Source organism: Saccopteryx bilineata, chromosome 6 (genome assembly GCF_036850765.1).
Source record: "Saccopteryx bilineata isolate mSacBil1 chromosome 6, mSacBil1_pri_phased_curated, whole genome shotgun sequence".
Classification (NCBI taxonomy): Eukaryota; Metazoa; Chordata; class Mammalia; order Chiroptera; family Emballonuridae; genus Saccopteryx; species Saccopteryx bilineata.
Window position 1 is genome coordinate 120,553,025 of NC_089495.1, and position 21,125 is coordinate 120,574,149.

Sequence of the window (21,125 nt, forward strand, 5' to 3'; positions counted from 1 at the left end):
GTGAACAAGAGGCCAGAGGCCTGTTCAAAAGCAAAGAGCATATTTACAATAGAAGAGTGTGCACAAATGTCTGCAGTTTACTGTAAAGTAATTTTTAAAAATTAAGATAAATGGACAGATAAGTGATAGAGGATATCTAGGTGTATAAGTGTTCACTGTAAAACTTTCAATTGTTTTGAATGTTTGAGAATTTTCATCATAAAATGTCAGGGAAAGAGAAATCAAAGTTTAAATCAGAAAACACCGGCATCTCTTTCCAGTCTTGAACCGCCAAAGCAGAGAGTTCTTTTATTGGTCTTTAGTGAAAGTTGAGTCATGTGTTCAAAACACTGACCTTCAAATAAATTAAAGACCTTGAGTTTCAAGTCTTCCATTTGACAAAGGACACGGCTGCCCAGAGTGTAAGCGACTCCCAGAGGGCTAAGCAACTACATAAAGGCATAACTGGGACTAAAGGCAGGGCTGCTGACTGTCTCATTCCAGTGCCCTCTGCAGCGACCCGCGGCCCTCGAGCCGAACGTGCGCAGGAACCAACCACATAGCTGAGTGCACACCCAGACCGGGAGTAGCAGCCCAGTCGTGTAAACACCAATGCCACTGAAGAGTATGTACAGGAGAAAACGGCTGACAGAAGTTGAGTAAGGTAACTGAACTTTTACTGTCTTACAAGTTAAAGGCACTGTGCTCCTTAAGAGTAAGGAAAGGCCAGAAATGGATTCATCACAGCCCGTGAGCCGGCTGTTTCCCTTCTCTCCGGAGCACACAAACAACCACAGGGCAGAGTGGCACTGCAGAAAGGCCGCACGGAGGCACAGGCTCTGGGTCAGCCCACAGAACCTGGATGCAGAACCAGGGCCTCCCGGACTGGGGGTTCCCAAGGGGTTTCCTTCCTCGGGCTACCTCTACCTTCTCTACTATAAAATGAAGCCACGGGCCACTGATGTCTCTAGAATATTCTCTAGCATGCAAATAGTATAGGATCTCCCCACGCTAGTAGCTATGAAATAAAGTAAAATCAGATACAGGAAGAGCCTCCCGGTGAAAGGTTCAACCCAACCAACAAGAATGTGGGCCTTTGCATCCCCACGGATTTTAGACAGTGTCGCCCTGGTGGTCGTGGAGGGAGGGGCAGCACTGGAGAGCAGGGCTGGTTCCTTCCAGCAGTGACAGCAGAGGAAACGGGCATGCTGTCTGCGGCTGACATCCCTCCCGGACTAGGGACACACGTGTAACACGGTAAAGCAGGTCATCTCCTCCACTCAGAAGGCAAGCAGCAAGACTTAAATTTATGAAAGACGCCTACAATTACCAAGAGAGTCTTTGCTAGGAAACGTCAGACTTGTCTGGGTGTCCACGTCACAAGTTTCTTTATCACGATGATATTCTGCTACTTCTCTTAGAAACTCCAGGAGAAAACCTAAAAAACACAATGTATACAGTTTTGTCTCACAACTTTCTTTCATTCAAACATTGCTCACTGTTTATAAAGTTTGGTTTTATAACATTATCCTTTCTTACACTACGTATCTTTTAAGAATAATTTCTGAGGGAAATCCTTTCTAAGCATGACACAAAAATCTAGAAGTGGTAAATAGAAATATTTAACAACATAAAATTAAGAACTTGTATATGGTATAAAATAAAGTCAAAAGACAAATGATACACGGGAAAAGAAATCTGCTACAAAATGGACACAGTATTAATTTTCATATCAAAGAACTCTTACAAATCAGTAAGAAAATAAAAAAGTGCATAAAAAGAGTTTATAAGAAAAATTTAATGTTCAATAACAAACAATAATAAATAGACGCAAATACATACTACAACAGAGAAATCCGATTTTCCTAATACGATTGCAAAGATGAAAACTCTGATCATACTTTAAGTGTCGACAAGGGAGTGGGAAAATCAGCAGGCTCCGTCAGCAGGAGAAAAATTGATCAGTTACGTGCATTCAAAATACCCCGGTGGAGCACAGACATGGAAGATAAGACTGAAGTCCCTGTCCCGGAACAGACAGCAGTTTGGTGCAAAATATCTCCCGACATGCTTTCTGACCGTCTCAGTCTCTTCATTGGAAGCCACCAATTTTTAAAATCTCTGCATTTTCACAGTGGCTATTTTACTGCTAGCAAAGAGTTCTATCCAAACTTTGCCATTAGGATGTCTGACATGTCTGCTCCTCCTAGTTTTTCTGAGTTTCAGAAGTTTTACTAGGATGCTAGGTGAAGCCGGGAGAAGCTGTTAGCCAGCTAGCTGTCTTTCTGAACCAGAAATATTTAAAAAGAGAGTATGTAAAAGCAAAAAGCTATTTTTAAAGATAACTATAAATACCGATAATAAGTGGACTATTTCTTATTATCCCTTTAAAGCCTTAATTTCTTTCTGAAACAATAGTTAAGCTACAGACACCTGCTATATACCTTAGACTTCTGCTGTTCAATATGATAACTGCTATTCACATGTAGGCGTTTGAATTTAAATTATAATTTCAGTTCTTCAGTCACACCAGCCATCTTTCAAATGCTCAACAGCGACATGTGGCTAGTGGCTACCATATCAGACAGCAGAGACACAGTCATTCCCAGCATCACAGACAAGTACACCGGATGGCACTGGCTTAGAATAAGTCTCTATCTAGCATCACTTACCGTACTGAAGTCCCACAGGCATGCCCTGCTTGGCAGGCAATCTAGATGTCCCGTGATCCTCTTTCCTTATCTCTGCTAACATTACTCCCAAGAGACCAGGCAACTAAGTCACACACTAATGGTTGGCAGGGAGTAGATACTCCAACGTTTGTTGAATGGTAAGTTCTGAATAAATGTCCTGGCGGGGGCAGTAGCAATGACAACGGACAAGATCCAGGCATGCACAATGTTCAAGTAGTACTACATAATGTTGCAGACTGTTGTAAAAGACTTCAAGAATAATTATGCCTCACAGGCAATTTCCCAGCTTATGCGCACACTACAAAGTCCATTGTCAGCCTAGCCCATGCTTTCCCTGTCACAGCAGTAGTGGAGGAACAAAACTCAGTTTCGTCCTTTCTATAGAGGGAAAACCCAGCTCTTCCCTGCTAGGTCTCTCTTCCCTGCAAGTCTCCTTTCCTTTTACAGAGAACACGACATATAGCACAGCACTCTGTCACGTCCGGTCACCAAATGTGTGGGGCTTTTCCACACACCAAACGACTCTGTGTGACCCCTCTGGGTACCTACAATTTAACTCAATTCCGATATGGTCTGTACGGAGGTAGAATCAGATGCCACCGGTGATGGGCTCAGACCCACGCAGGCAAAAGTGAACTTAGCTCTACCACTTTATTTAAGAATATGCTGAAGGAGTCAGGTGAACATCCAGATAGAAACGACACGTACGGTGAAATGGTGTACGGAAGGGCACGGAGCCCCTACGCCCCGGTGAAATGGTGTACGGAAGGGCACGGAGCCCCTACGCCCCGGTGAAATGGTGTACGGAAGGGCACGGAGCCTCTACGCCCCGGTGAAATGGTGTACGGAAGGGCACGGAGCCTCTACGCCCCGGTGAAATGGTGTACGGAAGGGCACGGAGCCTCTACGCCCCGGTGAAATGGTGTACGGAAGGGCACGGAGCCTCTACGCCCCGGTGAAATGGTATACAGAAGGGCACGGAGCCCCTACGCCCCGGTGAAATGGTGTACGGAAGGGCACGGAGCCCCTACGCCCCGGGGAAATGGTGTACAGAAGGGCACGGAGCCTCTACGCCCCAGTGAAATGCTGTATGGAAGGGCACACAGCCTCTACGCCCGGTGAAATGGTGTATGGAAAGGCACACAGCCTCTACGCCCCGGTGAAATGGTGTATGGAAGGGCATGGAGCCTCTACACTCCAGCTGGACACACTGCTTGCCCAGCACTGCCAGCTGTCCAACTCAGGGGCTCTGCAAACCCCAGCTTTGGGGATTTTATAGAGACTTCATCACTTAGGTCTAATCAATCATGGACTCCACTGTTAGTCCTTCTCCCTTCTCAAGGGAATGCGGATGTGGAGTGAAAAGTCCAAGTTTCTAATCCTGGCTTGGTCTTTCCAGTGACCAGCCCTCACCCAGGAGACATCCAGGACCATCTGGGAGCCCACCCAGATTGCTCCATTAGAACAGAAGACACTCCTATCACCGAGGAAGTCACAAGGGTTTTAGGAACTCAGTGCCAGAAACTGGAGGCAAAGACTGATACTGTCTCATAGCAGCTATGAAGTCTACAAAGGCGATTATCAAGGCCAAAATTAATTTGTCAGGCCAATATAAATACTTCAGACTAAAGACCTATAACATATCACTGAACAGATATTTAATTCTTTAAGCAAGTATCAATACAATACTCTGGAAACCAGTATCTAGGATCTAAAGATACTTAGCCTAAGTTAGTTGTTTTTTGTGTGTGATTTCAACCTTGTAGAAACTTTCAATCCATTTGTGGGGCTACTAATACTGTCTGCAAATTTCTTGAGTATATAAAGCCCTTAAAAATTGACGTTTGAAGGAAATGATCTACAGTTGTAAAAACAACAGATGAATTGTTCTGTTTATTTAAAAGGCCAGGTATTGTCAGTAAAAAAAAAGTAAATCGTAATTCAAACTAGATTCCCTGTTCTTCTCCCTAAAAATTAGTTTCATACTTTTATAGGAAAAATACACACCGCTTGCCCAGCACTGCCAGCGGTGTGTAAAAATGTTACCATATCTCTACAAAGATAGAGACTCCTACCTGTTTGGTTTTCTTTATCAAATCCTGAAATCTGTTAAAAGAAAATATTTTATTTTTATTTGACTATTCAGGTATAATTAACAAACCAAAGCAGGTTATAAAAACTCAGTAATCCTACCAGTGACTTGTAGAGACTGGAGTCAGGTTTGACTTTAATGTGTTGTAATAGATCCTGCATCATAAATACCTTAAGGAAAAAAAAGATTAATTAAGTAGACATTACATCAGTGTTTAAAGGAGGAATTAGGATGTTTCTAAATATAAGACTAAGAATTATCTTCACATTAAATAAAAATAAAATTATAACTGTGCTAATAAAAAATTGAAGCTCTTCCTTATACTATTAAATAAATTAAAATAAATATATTGAGGTCAAATACATAAAATATTTTTCTTGATCATGTAATTAACCTCCAAATACTTCACAATGAAGATGATATGCCTAACAGAAATGACAGAAATGGTTTAATGCCTTAGGGATGACCAGCACTCCAATATCAAATGAACCAATGAAAACATGAGTCAATTCCAGAGTCTTTCTATTGCAATTAATTATTTTAAAGGACTATTGCTTCAAAATGTAAATAAAGTAAATTCTTACTGTCTTTACAAATATGAATGATTAAAGTATATGGAAAATAGCTATTCTCTTTTTTTCTTTATTTCTTTATTTATTTATTAATTTTACTAGGGTGACATCAATAAATCAGGGTACATATGTTCAAAGAAAACATGTCCAGGTTATCTTGTCAATCAATTATGTTGCATACCCATCACCCAAAGTCAGATTGTCCTCCGTCACCTTCTATCTAGTTTTCTTTGTGCCCCTCCCCCTCTCCCTTTTCCGCCCCCCCCCCCCGCCCCGTAACCACCACACTCTTATCAATGTCTCTTAAGTCTCGTTTTTATGTCCCATCTATGTATGGAATCATGCAGTTCTTGGTTTTTTCTAATTTACTTATTTCACTTCGTATAATGTTATCAAGATTCCACCATTTTCTTGTAAATGATCCGATGTCATCATTTCTTATGGCTGAGTAGTATTCCATAGAGTATATGTGCCACATCTTCTTTATCCAGTCTTCTATTGAAGGGCTTTTTGGTTGTTTCCATGTTTTGGACACTGTGAACAATGCTGCAATGAACATGGGGCTGCATGTGTCTATATGTATCAATGTTTCTGAGTTTTGGGGGTATATACCCAGTAGAGGGATTGCTGGGTCATAAGGTAGTTCTATTTTCAGTTTCTTGAGGAACCACCATACTTTCTTCCATAATGGTTGTACTACTTTACATTCCCACCAACAGTGAATGAAGGTTCCTTTTTCTCCACAGCCTCTCCAACATTTGCTATTACCTGTCTTGTTAATAATAGCTAATCTAACAGGTGTGAGGTGGTATCTCATTGCAGTTTTGATTTGCATTTCTCTAATAACTAATGAAGATGAGCATCTTTTCATATATCTGTTGGCCATTTGAATTTCTTCCTGAGAGAAGTGTCTGTTCATGTCCTCTTCCCATTTTTTTATTGGATTGTTTGTTTGTTGATGAGTTTTATGAGTTCTTTGTATATTTTGGATATTAGGCCCTTATCTGAGCTGTTGTTTGAAAATATCATTTTCCATTTAGTTGGCTGTCTGTTTATTTTGTTGTCAGTTTCTCTTGCTGAGCAAAAACTTCTTAGTCTGATGTAGTCCCATTCATTTATTTTTGCCTTCACTTCCCTTGCCTTTGGAGTCAAATTCATAAAATACTCTTTAAAATCAAGGTCCATGAGTTTTGAACCTATGTCTTCTTCTATGTATTTTATTGTTTCAGGCCTTGTATTTAGGTCTTTGATCCATTATGAATTAATTTTAGTATAAGCGGACAAACTGTAGTCAAGTTTCATTCTTTTGCATGTGGCTTTCCAGTTTTCCCAGCACCATTTGTTGAAGAGGCTTTCTTTTCTCCATTGTGCGTTGTTGCCCCTTTATCAAAAATTATTTGACCATATATATGTGGTGTGTTTTTTTAATACTGTATCAATAGAAATACCAGGTTTAGCATGCACCAAGAAAACCAACGATGCCAGATACTGAATTTCTATTGCACTGTGCTTTGAACACCCAGCAGGAATATATATGTGGTTTTATTTCTGGATTTTCTATTCTGTTCCATTGATCTGAATGTCTATTTTTCTGCTAATACCATGCTGTTTTGATTGCCGTGGCTCTATAATATAGTTTGAAGTCAGGTATTGTAATGCCCCCAGCTTCATTCTTTTTCTTTAGGATTGCTTTGGCTATTCTGGGTTTTTTATAGTTCCATATAAATCTGATAATTTTTTGTTCCATTTCTTTAAAAAATGTCATTGGAATTTTGATGGGAATTACATTAAATTTGTATATTGCTTTGGGTAATATGGCCATCTTGATTGTATTTATTCTTCCTATACAAGAACAAAGAATATTCTTCCATCTCATTGTATCTTTTTTTATTTCCCTTAACAATGCTTTGTAGTTTTCATTATATAAGTCCTTTACATTCTTTGTTATGTTTATTCCTAGGTATATTATTTTTTTTGTTGCAATCGTGAAGGGGATTATTCTTTTGAGTTCGTTCTCAAATGTTTCATTGTTGGCATATAGAAAGGCTATTGACTTCTTTTTTTTTTTTTTTTTTAAAGACTTTATTCAATTTTCAGAGAGGAGAGAGAGGGAACGAAGGAGAGAGAGAGAGAAGGGGGAGGAGCAGGAAGCATCAACTCCCATATGTGCCTTGACCAGGTAAGCCTGGGGTTTCAAACCGGCGACCTCAGTGTTCCAAATCTATGCTTTATCCCACTGTGCCACCACAGGTCAGACGGCTATTGACTTCTGTATGTTAATTTTGTATCCTGCGACCTTACTATATTGGCTTATTGTTTCTAGTAGTCTTTTTGTAGATTCTTTGGGGTTTTCGATGTATAGGATCATATCATCTGCAAAAAGTGATACCTTTACTTCTTTTCCGATATGGATGCCTTTTATTTCTTTGTCTTGCCTGAGTGCTCTGGCTAGAACCTCTAGCACCACATTAAATAAGAGTGGAGAGAGTGGACAACCCTGTCTTGTTCCTGTTTTAAGGGGGAAAGCCTTCAGTTTTGTGCCATTTAATATGATGTTAGCTGATGGTTTATCATATATGGCCTTTATCATATTGAGATATTTTTCTTCTATACCCATTTTGTTGAGAGTCTTAAACATAAAATTGTGTTGTATTTTATCGAATGCCTTTTCGGCATCTATTGATAAGATCACGTGTTTTTTGTTCTTTGTTTTGTTGATATGGTGTATTATGTTAATCATTTTATGTATGTTGAATCATCCTTGAGATTCTGGAATGAATCCCACTTGATCATGATGTATTATTTTTTTAATATGTTGTTGTATTCGATTTGCTAGTTTTTGTTTAGCATTTTAGCATCTGTATTCATTAGAGATATTGGTCTGTAGTTTTCTTTTTTTGTGCTGTCCTAGTCCGGTTTCGGTATGAGGGTTATGTTGGCCTCATAAAATCTGTTTGGAAGTATTGCTTCTTCTTCAATTTTTTGGAAGACTTTGAGTAGAACAGGAACCAAGTCTTCTTTGAATGTTTGATAGAATTTGCTAGTATAACCATCTGGGCCTGGACTTTTATTTTTGGGGAGGTTTTTAATAGTTTTTTCTATTTCTTGCCTACTAATTGGTCTGTTTAGGCTTCCTGCTTCTTCTTGATTCAGTATAGGAAGGTTGTATTGTTCTAGGAATTTATCCATTTCTTCTAGGTTGTTGAATTTAGTGGCATAAAGTTTTTCATAGTATTCTACAATAATTCTTTGTATATCTATGATGTCCATGGTGATTTCTCCTCTTTCATTTTGGATTTTGTTTATATGAGTTCTTTCTCTTTTTTCCTTGGTAAGTCTTGCCAGGGGTTTGTCAATTTTGTTGATCTTTTCAAAGAACCAGCTCCTTGTTCTATTAATATGTTCTACAGTTTTTCTGTTCTTTATTTCATTTATTTCTGCTCTGATTTTTATTATCTCCTTTCTTCGGCTAGTTTTGGGTTGTCTTTGTTCTTCTTTTTCCAGTTCCTTAAGGTGGGAAGTTAAGTGGTTCACTTGGGCTCTCTCTTGTTTGTTCATATAGGCCTGAAGTGATATGAACTTCCCTCTTATCACTGCTTTTGCTGCACCCCATAGATTCTGATATGTCGTATTGTCATTTTCATTTGTCTGTATATATCTTTTGATCTCTGCACTTATTTCTTCTTTGACCCATTCATTTTTTAAAAGTATGTTGTTAGTTTCCACATTTTTGTGGGGGGTTTTTTCCTCTTTTTTGCAGTTGAATTCTAGTTTCAAGGATTTATGATCAAAAAATATGCTTGGTACAACTTTTCTGAATTTGCTGATGTTGTTTTTGTGGCCCAGCATATGGTCAATTCTTGAGAATGATCCATGTACACTTGAGAAAAATGTATACTCTGTCACTTTGGGATGCAATGTCCTGTAGATGTCTATCATATCCAGGTGATCTAGTGTTTTGTTTAAGGCCAATATATCTTTATTGATTCTCTGTTGGATGACCGATTTAGGGCTGTTGGCGGTGTATTGAGGTCTCCAAGTAAGATTGTATTTCTGTCAGTTTTTGTTTTAAGGTAAGTAGCTTTCTTATATATTTTGGTGCTCCTTGGTTTGGTGCATATATATTAAGAATTGTTATGTCTTCTTGATTCAGCGTCCCCTTAATCACTATGAAATGACCATTTTTGTCTTTGAGTACTTTTGCTGTCTTATAGTCAGCATAATCAGATATGAGTATTGCTATGCCTGCTTTTTTTTGGATGTTATTTGCTTGGAGTATTGTTTTCTGGCCTTTCACTTTGAATTTGTTTTTATCGTTGTTGCTTAGATGAGTTTCTTGTAGGCAGCATACAGTTGAATTTTCTTTTTTAATCCATTCTGCTACTCTGTGCCTTTTTATTGGTGAGTTTAATCCATTTACATTTAGTGTAATTATTGACACTTGTGAGTTCCCTATTGCCATTTTATACATTGCTTTCTGTTTTGTGTCTTGTTTGATTCTTCTCTTTCTTTTTTCTATCTTTTGTTTTTGTTTGGTTGTATTCCATACATCTTTCCTCTTTTGCTACCTTTTTTAAATCATGTGCTTCTGTGGTGGTTTTTTCAATGGTAGTTACCATTAAGTAATGAAAAGGGTTCCTACCCTGTTCATTGTAATGCACTATCTTGTGAGTACTTTTGCACTCCATCGTCCTTTGCTACTGTTAATCTCCGCCCTCCCCCTCCCCCCTTTTTTTGTTGTCACAGTTTAAATTTGGTATTACTGTGTTCTTGGTGCAGCTTTTACTTGACGTTTTGTTTTGTTTTGTTCTTTGTATCTGGTTGGAAAACCCCCTTTAGTAATTCCTGGAGTGGGGGTTTTCTGATGATAAATTCCCTCATCTTTTCTGTATCTGTGAATGTTTTTATTTCTCCTTCATATTTGAAGGATAGCTTTGATGGGTATAGTACTCATGGCTGAAAGTTCCTCTCTTTCAGGACTTTAAAGATTGTGGTCCACTCTCTTCTAGCTTGTAGAGTTTCTGTTGAGAAATCTGATGATAATCCAATGGGCCTTTCTTTATATGTTGTATTCTTTTCCCTGGCTGCCTTGAGAACTTTTTCTTTGTTGTTGGTTTGTGCCAATTTCATTATGATGTCCCTTGGAGTAGGTTTGTTGGGGTTAAGAAAACTTGGAGTTATGTTTGCTTCTTGAATTTGAGGTTTTAGTTCTTCCCACAGGCTTGGGAAGTTCTCATCTAGTATTTGTTTGAATATGTTCTCCATTCTATTTTCTCTCTCTTCTCCCTCTGATATACCTATTATTCTTATGTTATTCTTTTTGATGGAGTCAGACAATTCCTGTAGGGCTTTTTCATTTTTTTAAATTTTTGAGTCTCTCTCTTCTTCTCTCTGTTGTGCCTCGAGTTGCTTGTCTTCTATTTCACTAATCCTACCTTCTATCTAGCCTGTTCTATTAGCTAAGCTTGTTACCTCGTTTTTCAGCTTGTGAATTGGGTTTTTCATCTGTTTAATTTGTTTTTATAGTTTCAATTTCCTTGGTAATATACTCTTTGTGTTCACTGAGTTGTTTTCTGAGCTCCCTAAATTGCATTTCTGTGTTTTCTTGTATATCTCTGAGTATTTTTAGGATTTCTATTTTAAATTCTCTGTCATTTAGCTCCAAGGTTTCCAACACATTAAATTTTTTCTCCATAGATTTTTCCTCATCTATCTGTGATACCTCTCTGTCTTTTGTATCCATGATATTCGATTTCCCTTTCTTTAATGGCATCTGAGGGTAGTTTTGTTGATAGTATTAATGAGAATTAATGAAGAAAAGTTAAAAAAAATAAAAATAAAAAAATTTATTATCCCTCCCCTTTTTTTCCTCTCCCCTCCTCTCCCCTCCTTCTTGAGAAAATCTTGTGGTGAACTGTGAATTATATTGTGCTAAATAAAACAAAAACTACTTGTAATGGAGGGCCTGAGTTGGGGAGAAGTGATAAAGGGGCAAAAAAGGGGGTATGGACCCACAAAATGCAAAAAAGGAAAAAATTTGGGTCAAGAATAAAATGATTTGCTTTTAGGTGATGGTTGACTAAGAGATATGATGAGAGGAATAAGAGGGAAACAGAAAAAAGGGGAAAAAATTAAAAAATTACTATTGTATTTAGTGGAGCAAGAACTAGATAAAATGGAGAGCCAGGGTTGGGAGCACTGCTAGTGAGTTAAAAAAGCGAAGTAAAAAACCCCAAAGCGCCACAAATAAAAATTTGAGTCCCAGATAAAATAATTTTTTCGTGATTTGAGGATTGAATGAGAAGAAAAGTAAAGGAGAAAAGAAGAAACTAATATAGAGGAAGAAAAAAAAAGAAAGAGGAAAACACAAAAAGAAGAAAAAAGAATTAAAAGGAGAGAGAGAGAGAGAGAGAGAGAGTGTTAAGGGTTTTGGAGTACAACCCTAATAGAGAGAAAGGAAGAAGAAAGAAAAGATAATGGGAGATGTAATACTTATGGGTAGTGTATTTCAAGGAAAGGAGAGAGTAAAACCAGCAGAGAATTAAACAACCAAATTGAAAGAGGAAGAAAATAATCAAGACAAGAAGATAAGAGAAACAAACGAACAAATATAATAAAATGGGATAGGTTATAAAGTCTGTGGATTATTCTTGATTTTGAGAGGTAAATTTCTTGCTTTTTCTTTTCTCTCCCTCTTCCTGGTCGGTGACTCCGTACCCCGGGTACTGCCCCTGTGGTACGCTTAGGTAGAGGTTTGCAGTTGATAAGTCTCTATGGCGATGTCATATATTGGGCTTCAGTCTCGTTGGCAGTTGAGGCTCATTAGCATTTGCAGGCTCCGACAATGAGAGTCCGTTTTCCCGGAGCCTCTCTCCTAGTCTTTCCTTCCTCAATTAGTAGCCTAATGATCCAGCTATGGGGTTGCTGCTGCCTCTGCCTTCGCGTTTAGTGTGGAACTTCTGGAGACTCCAAGGATAGATTTTTCTGTCTCTGGTTGAAGATATTGTTGAATTTTTGGGGAGATTTATCGGTATCACTCCTTACGGCGCCATTTTTCTGATGTCACTCCCTGAGTAGCTATTCTTAACATACATTTCCAGTACAGTACATATCATTTACTATATCTATCGTGAGAACAATGAGATGATTTATTTTCTTTTGGTTTTCCTTTAAAGAAAATATTCTGCATGGTTATTTTTTTTTTCAGTGAGAAAAAGGAAGGCAGAGAGACAGACTCCCACGTGTGCCCCCACAAAATCCACCCGGCAAACCCTCTAGGGGTAATGCTCTGCCCATCTGGGGCAGCTGCTCCATTTCTCAGCAACAGAGGCTTTTTTTTTTTTTTTTTTTTTTTTTTTTTTAGCGCCTGAGGCAGAGGCCGTGGAGCCATCCTCAGTGTCCGGGGCCAACTTGCTCCAATGGAGCCATGGCTGCCGGAGGTAAAGAGGGGGATAGAGATAGAGATAAGAGATAGAGATAGATAGACAGAGAGAGAGAAAGAAATAAAGAAGTGGGGAAGGTAGAGAAGAAGACAGTCACTTCTGCATGCCCTGACCCGGAATCCAACCTAGGACATCCATATGCCAGGCCCACACTCTACACTGAGCAACTGGCCAGGGCCATGCATGGCATTTTTTAGTAGTAAAAACTTTGAAGTGTGTGAACTAGATTAATTACTGCTCTAATAATAATATAATTGACTGTTACGCATGCAATAAGCAAAATTATGAAATATAATTAGAACCTGAGAGACTGATGGACCAAAAAAGAATTCCTCTAATGTTAATATGTAGTTTGGTCATTAATGAATAAATACAGTATATTTAGGTTTTACATTTTTTAAGTATTAACACTGTTCATGTTTTCTTAAAACTTCTGAATATGAAACTTTAGACAATTCTGGATAAGACAGAGTAAAAACACGGATAACACAAGGAGTGCACCCTAACGTTGATTTCAGATGAAACTGATGCCACCGTGAAGGCTCATTAATTGTGAAAATGTTGACAAGGGGGTCTGCACACGTGTTGAGGCAGGGAGCATGCAGGAACTCTCCCTTTCTGCTCAGTTTCGCTGTGAACCTAAACTGCTCCAAAAACTTAAGTCTATTTTTAGAAATACGGAGAAAGTTTGCTGTATCTGCCTTTAAAATAATGTGTGACTAATATGTTCAATGGCAATGGTGGAGGAATACAGTTCAAATAACTAGAAAAGTGATAAAACATGTTTTAATATTTAAGTAGACCAGAGATTTTTAAAAAAATAATGTATACCTCACAAAGAAGAGCAGTATCTACAGCAGGGGTCTCAAACTCGCGGCCCACCCACCAATTTTGTGCGGCCGCAAACTGGCCCGCAGATTAATCCACGAAGTTTGATTAGTCTGCGGGCCGCACAAAATTGGTGGGCGGGCCGCACAGCCGCGAGTTTGAGACCCCTGATCTACAGACAGAGCCTGTGGCATTGTTAAAAGACCACATTTTAGAGATCTAGAAATCCTGTGGCCTCTAGCAATCACCCCTGTCTCTCCAGACTCTGATTTCTCACCTGGGCCACACACACACCTGCAGAGTGACTAGCCCAGGGCTGAGCTCACAACAGAAATTCAACATAAATGGCAGTTCTGTATCTTAGTCGACTACAGGGATCATAACATCAACTCGAGATCTGAAACACTGCACGATTCTACACATCCCAATTTAACAAAAGACTAATAATCGAGATGCCAAGGAATTGATAAAATATCAAAATGAGTACTGCTTTGCTTCATTAAATAACAATTCCATGATGTAGCTTTAAAGATGACTGAGAAACGGACCAGGCCCGCCAAGTAGCACTCAGCTATTATGAAGAACTTTACAGTCATCTGAGGAGAAAGGCTGTTAGTAGAAAACTCAGAATAAGGAAGGAAAAACTTTACCTTGTCCTCTGCTAAGCCACTTTCGGAAAAGAACACCGAGAGTGAGTACTCATAGCCACATCTCTGTAAGTGGTCTGCCACAAGACAGTTAGAAGCCCCTATCAAGAGGGCATTGCCTTGCACTGCCATGGACTGGGGCTGCACTTTTCCGCTCAGGGCAGAGTGTATCAGTTCTTGAATGAGCTGCTTCCTCAGCTGTGCCTAGGTCACAAACAAAAACAGAAAAGAAACAGGAGGGAGCAAACCTTCAGCGGGTTGTTGCACTGCAGAGACACAGATGGCCACATGAATTAGAACTCTCCACTTTATTTCCCGCTTCTAGCTCCATGGTCAGAAGTCAGGAACTTCCTTGCCGCATACTCTGTCTCACCCTGTGAGACAAGCAGCCCATGGGTTCTGGGAAAAGAAGCCCGCTTTCAACAGCTTCCAAGTGACCAGCTAGGATAGCCAGAACACATGCAATCTCTAATTTGTCTTCTCTATGAGTCTGTTTCAGCAGCTCTTGATCAGGATATCAATAGAAATTAAAATTCTGCAGCTTCACCACCTCTGTGGATTGTTGGAGGATATGAAACAATACTGGGTGAAACCAGGTTATTGGGCATAGTTGTGAATATAAAATTGGGTTCCCTGAAAGGAAATAACAGTAAACCCAGAATGACAGTAAACGAGACTAACTAGAAGAGAAATCAGTAAACCCAAAGAAGAACCTTCCATTATATATTATATATAATATATATACATATTATATATATTATATATATACACTATTTACATCTAAAGACACTGTGAAATACAGTAATTTTCTCACATTTTATAAGTAAGAAAATTTAGGTTCAAGGTGGGCAATTTTTTAAAGCTAATAACTAGTATTTTAAGAAAATCTCCAGCCTGATCAGGCAGCGGCACAGTGGATGGAGCATTGGCCTTTGATGCTGAGGACTTAGGTTCAAAACCCCAAGGTTGCTGGCTTGAGCGTAGGATCATAGACATGACCCCATGGTCACTGGCTTGAGCCCATGGTCGCTGGCTCGATCAAGGGGTCACTGGCTCGCCTGTAGGACCCCAGTGAAGGCACATATGAGAAAGTAATCAGTGAAAAACTAAAGTGCCGCAACGAAGAATTGATGCTTCTCATCTGTCTCCTTTCCTATCTGCCTGTCCCTATCTGTCCCTCTCCCTGTCTTCAAAAAAAAAAAAAAAAAAGAATAAGAATGCCTGACCAGGCAGTGGCACAGTGGATACAGCGTCAGACTGGGATGCGGAGGACCCATGTTTGAGACCCCAAGGTCACCAGCTTGAGCGTGGGCTCATCTGGTTTGAACAAAGCTTACCAGCTTGGACCCAAGGTCGCTGGCTCGAGCAAGGGGTTACTCGGTCTGCTGTAGCCCCCCCCCCCCCCCCGTCAAGGCACATAAGAGAAAGCAATCAATGAACAACTAAGGTGTCGCAACGAAAAACAAATGATTGATGCTTCTCAACTCTCTCTGTTCCTGTCTGTCCCTATCTATCCCTCTCTCTGACTCTGTCTCTGTAAAAAAATAAAAATAAAATAAAAAATAAATAGATAAATAAATTTCTAAATTCATTGAACTACTGGGTATTTTTTCTAATCTATTTTGCAATTTTGCATATAATCTGAAAATATATAATTGGGCTGAGCTTAAGAGTACGTTGCCATATCCATGGGGTTCAACACTGAATAATATAGAATAGATTCATATTAACAGAATACAAGCAAGAAACAAAGGGAGTTACTAGACCTCTGTCTTCCAGCCTTCAGCTAGAGCGAAGAACAGTGTGTAACTACCAGTATAGAACAGGACTTATACATTAACAATCTTATAATACGAAAGACATTGACACTGAGAAGAATATGCATGCTCTGCCTCATCTAATCCAGTTCAGTAACAGAAATAATAAAATGAGAGAACTACAGCATTCTCCACCAATAAAATTTAGAGGTAGTTTAATGCTTTGAGTAGTGAGTTTTTTTCATGCTCGCTGGATGGTCAGGAGGCACAAGGACGTACATGAATGTTTGTACTACTCAAAGGGTTAATTAGATTTGTAACATGCTAAAGAAGTAATTTATTTAGATCCACCTTAATCGATAAAAGTGATTCCAGGTGTCATACAGACAAGTACTGAAATAGGATAGAATTTAATTGAATGCTCTAAGTAGGTTGAAAGGAAAATAAGAGTAGAAAAAAATGAAATGACATTAAAAACTCCCATCTTGACAAATACAAAAAGCATGCCATCTTAAAGCAGCCAATGTAAAGAGGGAAACCCACTCAGAATTAACTTTCCAATGACAAAAATACATACAATTAATGTGGGGGAGGAGAAGTGGGAGAAGGGACTTGGGATCCTCAGCACATCTCCCCCAGAAATGGACAGACTGAGTAGACTCCAATATGAAAAAGATTTGATAAATGTTCCAACTTTGTACTTAACCATAAATAAAAATTCTTATCAAACATCCAAATAGAATTAGGCAACTAAAAATTCAATCAATTTTAAAAATTAGAACTCACCCAGACCACAGCCCTTGAACTGAAAGTAAAAACTAACTGAGAAAATAAAAACTAGCTCAGAGAGTGAAATTCTGCCCTGCCATTGACAAAGCTGGATTTCAGCAACACCACCAGCTGCAAACAGGACAGTTTCTCCCAAGGATACACTGCAGCTGTGGTGAACAAGGGTAACAAAATCCCCATACCGGAGCCCAACAGGGATAGTGCAAACAGGGTAAGTCAATATCAACTGTGACTACAGACAGCATGTGAAACGCGATCAGAACTAACCCAGAAAAACAGAAAAATAAAAAGAAAACCCGCCATGCTCAGGAATGCAAGGACCATTGCACATTGGAAAGCTTACTAATGCATTATACACTACAATTAATTCCAGGTGGAATCAAGTGTTAACTACAAAATCTGAAGCCTTTTAAAAAACTTAAAAGTGAATATTCATGCTCTTAGTAGAGAAAAATGTACTGAGACTAACTAGCCAAAAAAAATCAATAGATTTAACGATATAAAAATACAACACCGCCTGACCAGGTGGTGGCGCAGTGGATAGAGCGTCGGACTGGGATGCAGAAGGACCCAGGTTCGAGACCCCGAGGTCACCAGCTTGAGCGCAGACTCATCTGGTTTGAGCAAACAGCTCACCAGCTTGGACTCAAGGTTGCTGGCTCCAGTTGCTGGCTCCAGCAGGGGGTTACTCGGTCTGCTGAAGGCCCACGGTCAAGGCACATGTGAGAAAGCAATCAATGAACAACTAAGAAGTCGCAACGCACAACGAGAAACTGATGATTGATGCTTCTCATCTCTCTCCGTTCCTGTCTGTCTGTCCCTGTCTATCTCTGCCTCTGAAAAAATAAATAAATAAAAAGATTTCCTTCTTTAAAAAAATACAACACCAATATTTTTTAGAGCCAAATTAAAATTGAACACTGAGATAAAGTATTGCCATAAAAATGGAAAAAGGATTGTTTCTATTCAGTTTTTATATATTAATAAGAAAACATTAACAGCCCCCCCAAAATAAGCAAGAGACATGAACTACCAATTCTTGCAAAACATGTAAATGGCCAGAAAATACGTGCAACCTCATTAATAATCAAAGGAATAAATACTAAAATAAGAGATTTTCGATCTTAGATTGGTTTTTACAACATCGTGACAGTACTATTGGAGTGAGACAAGCATTGTCAAACTGCCGGTGGAATAGATACTATTACAATCTTTCTAGAACCAGAGGTGAAGAGCCTTTAAAAGAAATGCTCATGCCCTTTGATCCCATTGTCCAGGATAAAGTCATTCAGGCACATGAAACCACTTAATCTATTCTAGGGAAAAATGAGAAATGTAACTGAAGGAGGTCAAAACCTGAATATAACCTATTCAACATTCTAAGTGTAAAATATACTTCTAAAATATAGACATATATATCAATAATAATGAAAACATATTTGAACTAATCCTATTCCTTGCTGTTAATTTATATATAAAGTATACTAATACATATTTGCTGCCCCAATTATGTGGTGATTGCCACATAAATTGCACACACATACAAAAAAGAGCCTGGTGCCACTGAAAAGGAGGATTTCAAGAAACTTTGAAGGACACAGGAAAATGCTCACCATGTAATAGTAACTAGAAAGAATACACACCCCATTATGCCAATTAATGATTGTATCACAACCGACTTCTCCTTCCTGTTTTTCTGTATTTTTCATATGAGTCTGAAGTGGGGGTTTTTTTTGAGTTACAAAAACAATGGGGGAGGGAGAAGAAAAAATACAAGCTCATTTTTCCTTAATTTCCAATTTAAGTGTAAAATACACTTCTGAAATGTATATAATGGGAACACGATTGAGGTAATCCTACTCCTTGCTGTTAATTCATTCTAATAAGTATATGCTGCCCCAAGTAAAATATACATACATACCTTTCAAAATGTTTTAAAGAAAGTTCTCATTCCCTAAACTATTCTACAGTAAGCAATACACTTAATACTTTACATGTGTCAATGTCGTTCAGGCAAACTATTACAAAACCACTTATTAGTTCAGGAACCTATAAACCAGCTTCACAAAACAGCTTAACCTTATTAAAATGTGTTCATTTCATAAAGTTACTCCTCCCATCTTAATGTCACTTCAATAAACCTAACTTTAAAACCGTTGAGACTCTTGTTCCAGGATAACTAGCTATACAAAACATGAAAATGTCGGTCACTAACATAATCTGTGTCTCGTACGTACTACTTTCAAAACCCAAGACCTGGATGGATGTAAACGTGTACTTATTGCTACAGGTTACACTTTGTAAAAGTCATATAACAGACATGCCTAAAACTGATACCTTGAGCGTGTCCAGAATACCGCGGTCCTTAAACGTCTGGTACAACCTTTTCCGTAGTTCATCCTGAATTAACATGTCACATTTGGGGTACATGTTGGACTGGAAGAGAAGGTTTCGGGTCAGCAGGCAGGCAGAGGGAATGGGTACTGCGGAAACAAGCCAGCGACTGGGCTCGGGGGAAGCCGCGCCCTAACGAAAGCAAACAGAATTCTCTTGCCGTTTCTGAGGAGAGCGCGTGGGACCACCTGGCTCTGCCCTCAGGCGTTGGCTGCCCAGCAGCCAGCCCCGCCCACCTGGAGGCGGGGATCAGCAGGGACCCCGCCCACCTGGTGGCGGGGACCAGCAGGGACCCCGCCCTCAGAGCCCAACTCAGACCACAGAGCCGAGAGAAACGAAGAGGTAGGAGACCTATCCCTCCGCGGTCCACTCTTAGCTAGGAAGTCCGGCCGAGGCACGCACTTCCTTCTTCCGGGTTCTCTCTTTTTTTTTTTTTTTTTTTTGTATTTTTCTGAAGCTAGAAACGGGGAGAGACAGTCAGACAGACTCCCGCATGCGCCCGACCGGGATCCACCGGGCACCCCCACCAGGGGCGATGCTCTGACCACCAGGGGGCGTCGCTTTGTTGCGACCAGAGCCACTCTAGCGCCTGGGGCAGAGGTCAAGGAGCCATCCCCAGCGCCCCGGCCATCTTTGCTCCAATGGAGCCTCGCTGCGGGAGGGGAAGAGAGAGACAGAGAGGAAGGAGAGAGGGAGGGGTGGAGAAGCAGATGGGCACTTCTCCTGTGTGCCCTGCCTGGGAATCGAACCCGGGACTTCAGCACGCCAGGCCGATGCTCTACCACTGAGCCAACCGGCCAGGGCCTAATGCTATCTTTTGATCTGGTCATCTAAGATCAGCATTACTTTCAAATCTTAGAGAAGTATTCAGAATTAAAGGCACAAGAACCACAGAAACCTAAAAGGAATTCTGATAGCCAGTGAAAAAACAAAGGTGACTTTAATTTGGGATAAGAACATTTAATGTTAAAATTCCTTAATTGGAAAATGACATCCTGATTAAGTTATTAGAAAGTATACCATCTGAATTGCGTAGGGAAGTACAACACATCCATTTTTTTATATCTGTGTTCCAAGAATAAAGCATAATGAGATTATGTGTGGTTTCACTTTAAAAGACAGCCAACCACAAAGGGTGGGGGAACAAATGATGTTCCAACCATTTGATGATGCACTGAACAGTTACTAAAAGCATGTAGTAAAACTCCATGCAGCTGCATGGAGACACTTCCTGGAGCGCTTTCTAGGTGCTAAGCACAGTTCCAGGTGCTTTACGTCCTTACTTTTCTCCATAACAAAAAGCTAAAAGCATATAAAGAATAACCTCATTTTTGCAGAATAACCAAATGTTATGGTTAGATGAGTACAAAAGTTTCAGGAAGAATCAACACCAAAAGATCAATAAAAGTTCCAAATGTTATTAGCATAAATGAATGACTTCTGGATTTCTAAATCTTTTACATCAAATGCTTATTAATACTGTCATAAAAAAAAAAGGAAAAGAAAGAAAAAGAGGATTTAAAATAGCTACTGGAAAGAGGAAAGATCTGTTGCTCAGAGGTTTTTCCACATATTATTGCCAATTCCTTCCCTACTCATTCCTCAGGGAGGGGAAGAAGTGTCACGTGAGAGAGCACCTTGAGCCAGCAAATTAGCTAAGCTTGTAAGGTCAGAACATAAGAAGCTGTACGAAAAGTTGATGAGTAATAATAAAACTGGATAACAGAAACTTAGTGTCTTGTCTTCTCTTTGTGTTACTGATACCAGAATCTATTATATTAGATATACTGTTAGACAAAGAAAGGTAGTAGAAAAATTTTAAGTCTATCTGAAATCTGTACTAGGTTCTTGGGAATATCCCTTTAAAATGGCATGAGAAAAATCATGTTCTTCTGTTTCAGAGCATCAGTTCTATGATTTTGTGTAAGTAAC

At 39.4% G+C, this 21,125-nt stretch overlaps 1 protein-coding gene and 1 non-coding gene across 2 annotated transcripts in view; both read right to left on the bottom strand.

Moving 5' to 3' along the window:
- LOC136308987 (centriole and centriolar satellite protein OFD1-like) overlaps nt 1-19,518 on the bottom strand; it is a 50,433-nt gene extending 30,915 nt beyond the window's left edge. Inside the window, 5 exon segments of the mRNA XM_066236959.1 lie at nt 1,310-1,417; nt 4,748-4,778; nt 4,866-4,934; nt 14,257-14,457; nt 19,137-19,518. Of these exon segments, the coding sequence (XP_066093056.1) occupies nt 1,310-1,417; nt 4,748-4,778; nt 4,866-4,934; nt 14,257-14,457; nt 19,137-19,229 (502 nt within the window). The 5' untranslated portion in view covers nt 19,230-19,518.
- LOC136309814 (small nucleolar RNA SNORA8) lies at nt 6,765-6,905 on the bottom strand. Its single transcript, XR_010726452.1, has one exon. It is a non-coding gene; the product is annotated as a small nucleolar RNA SNORA8 (small nucleolar RNA).
- Nucleotides 19,519-21,125: the final 1,607 nt, after the last annotated feature.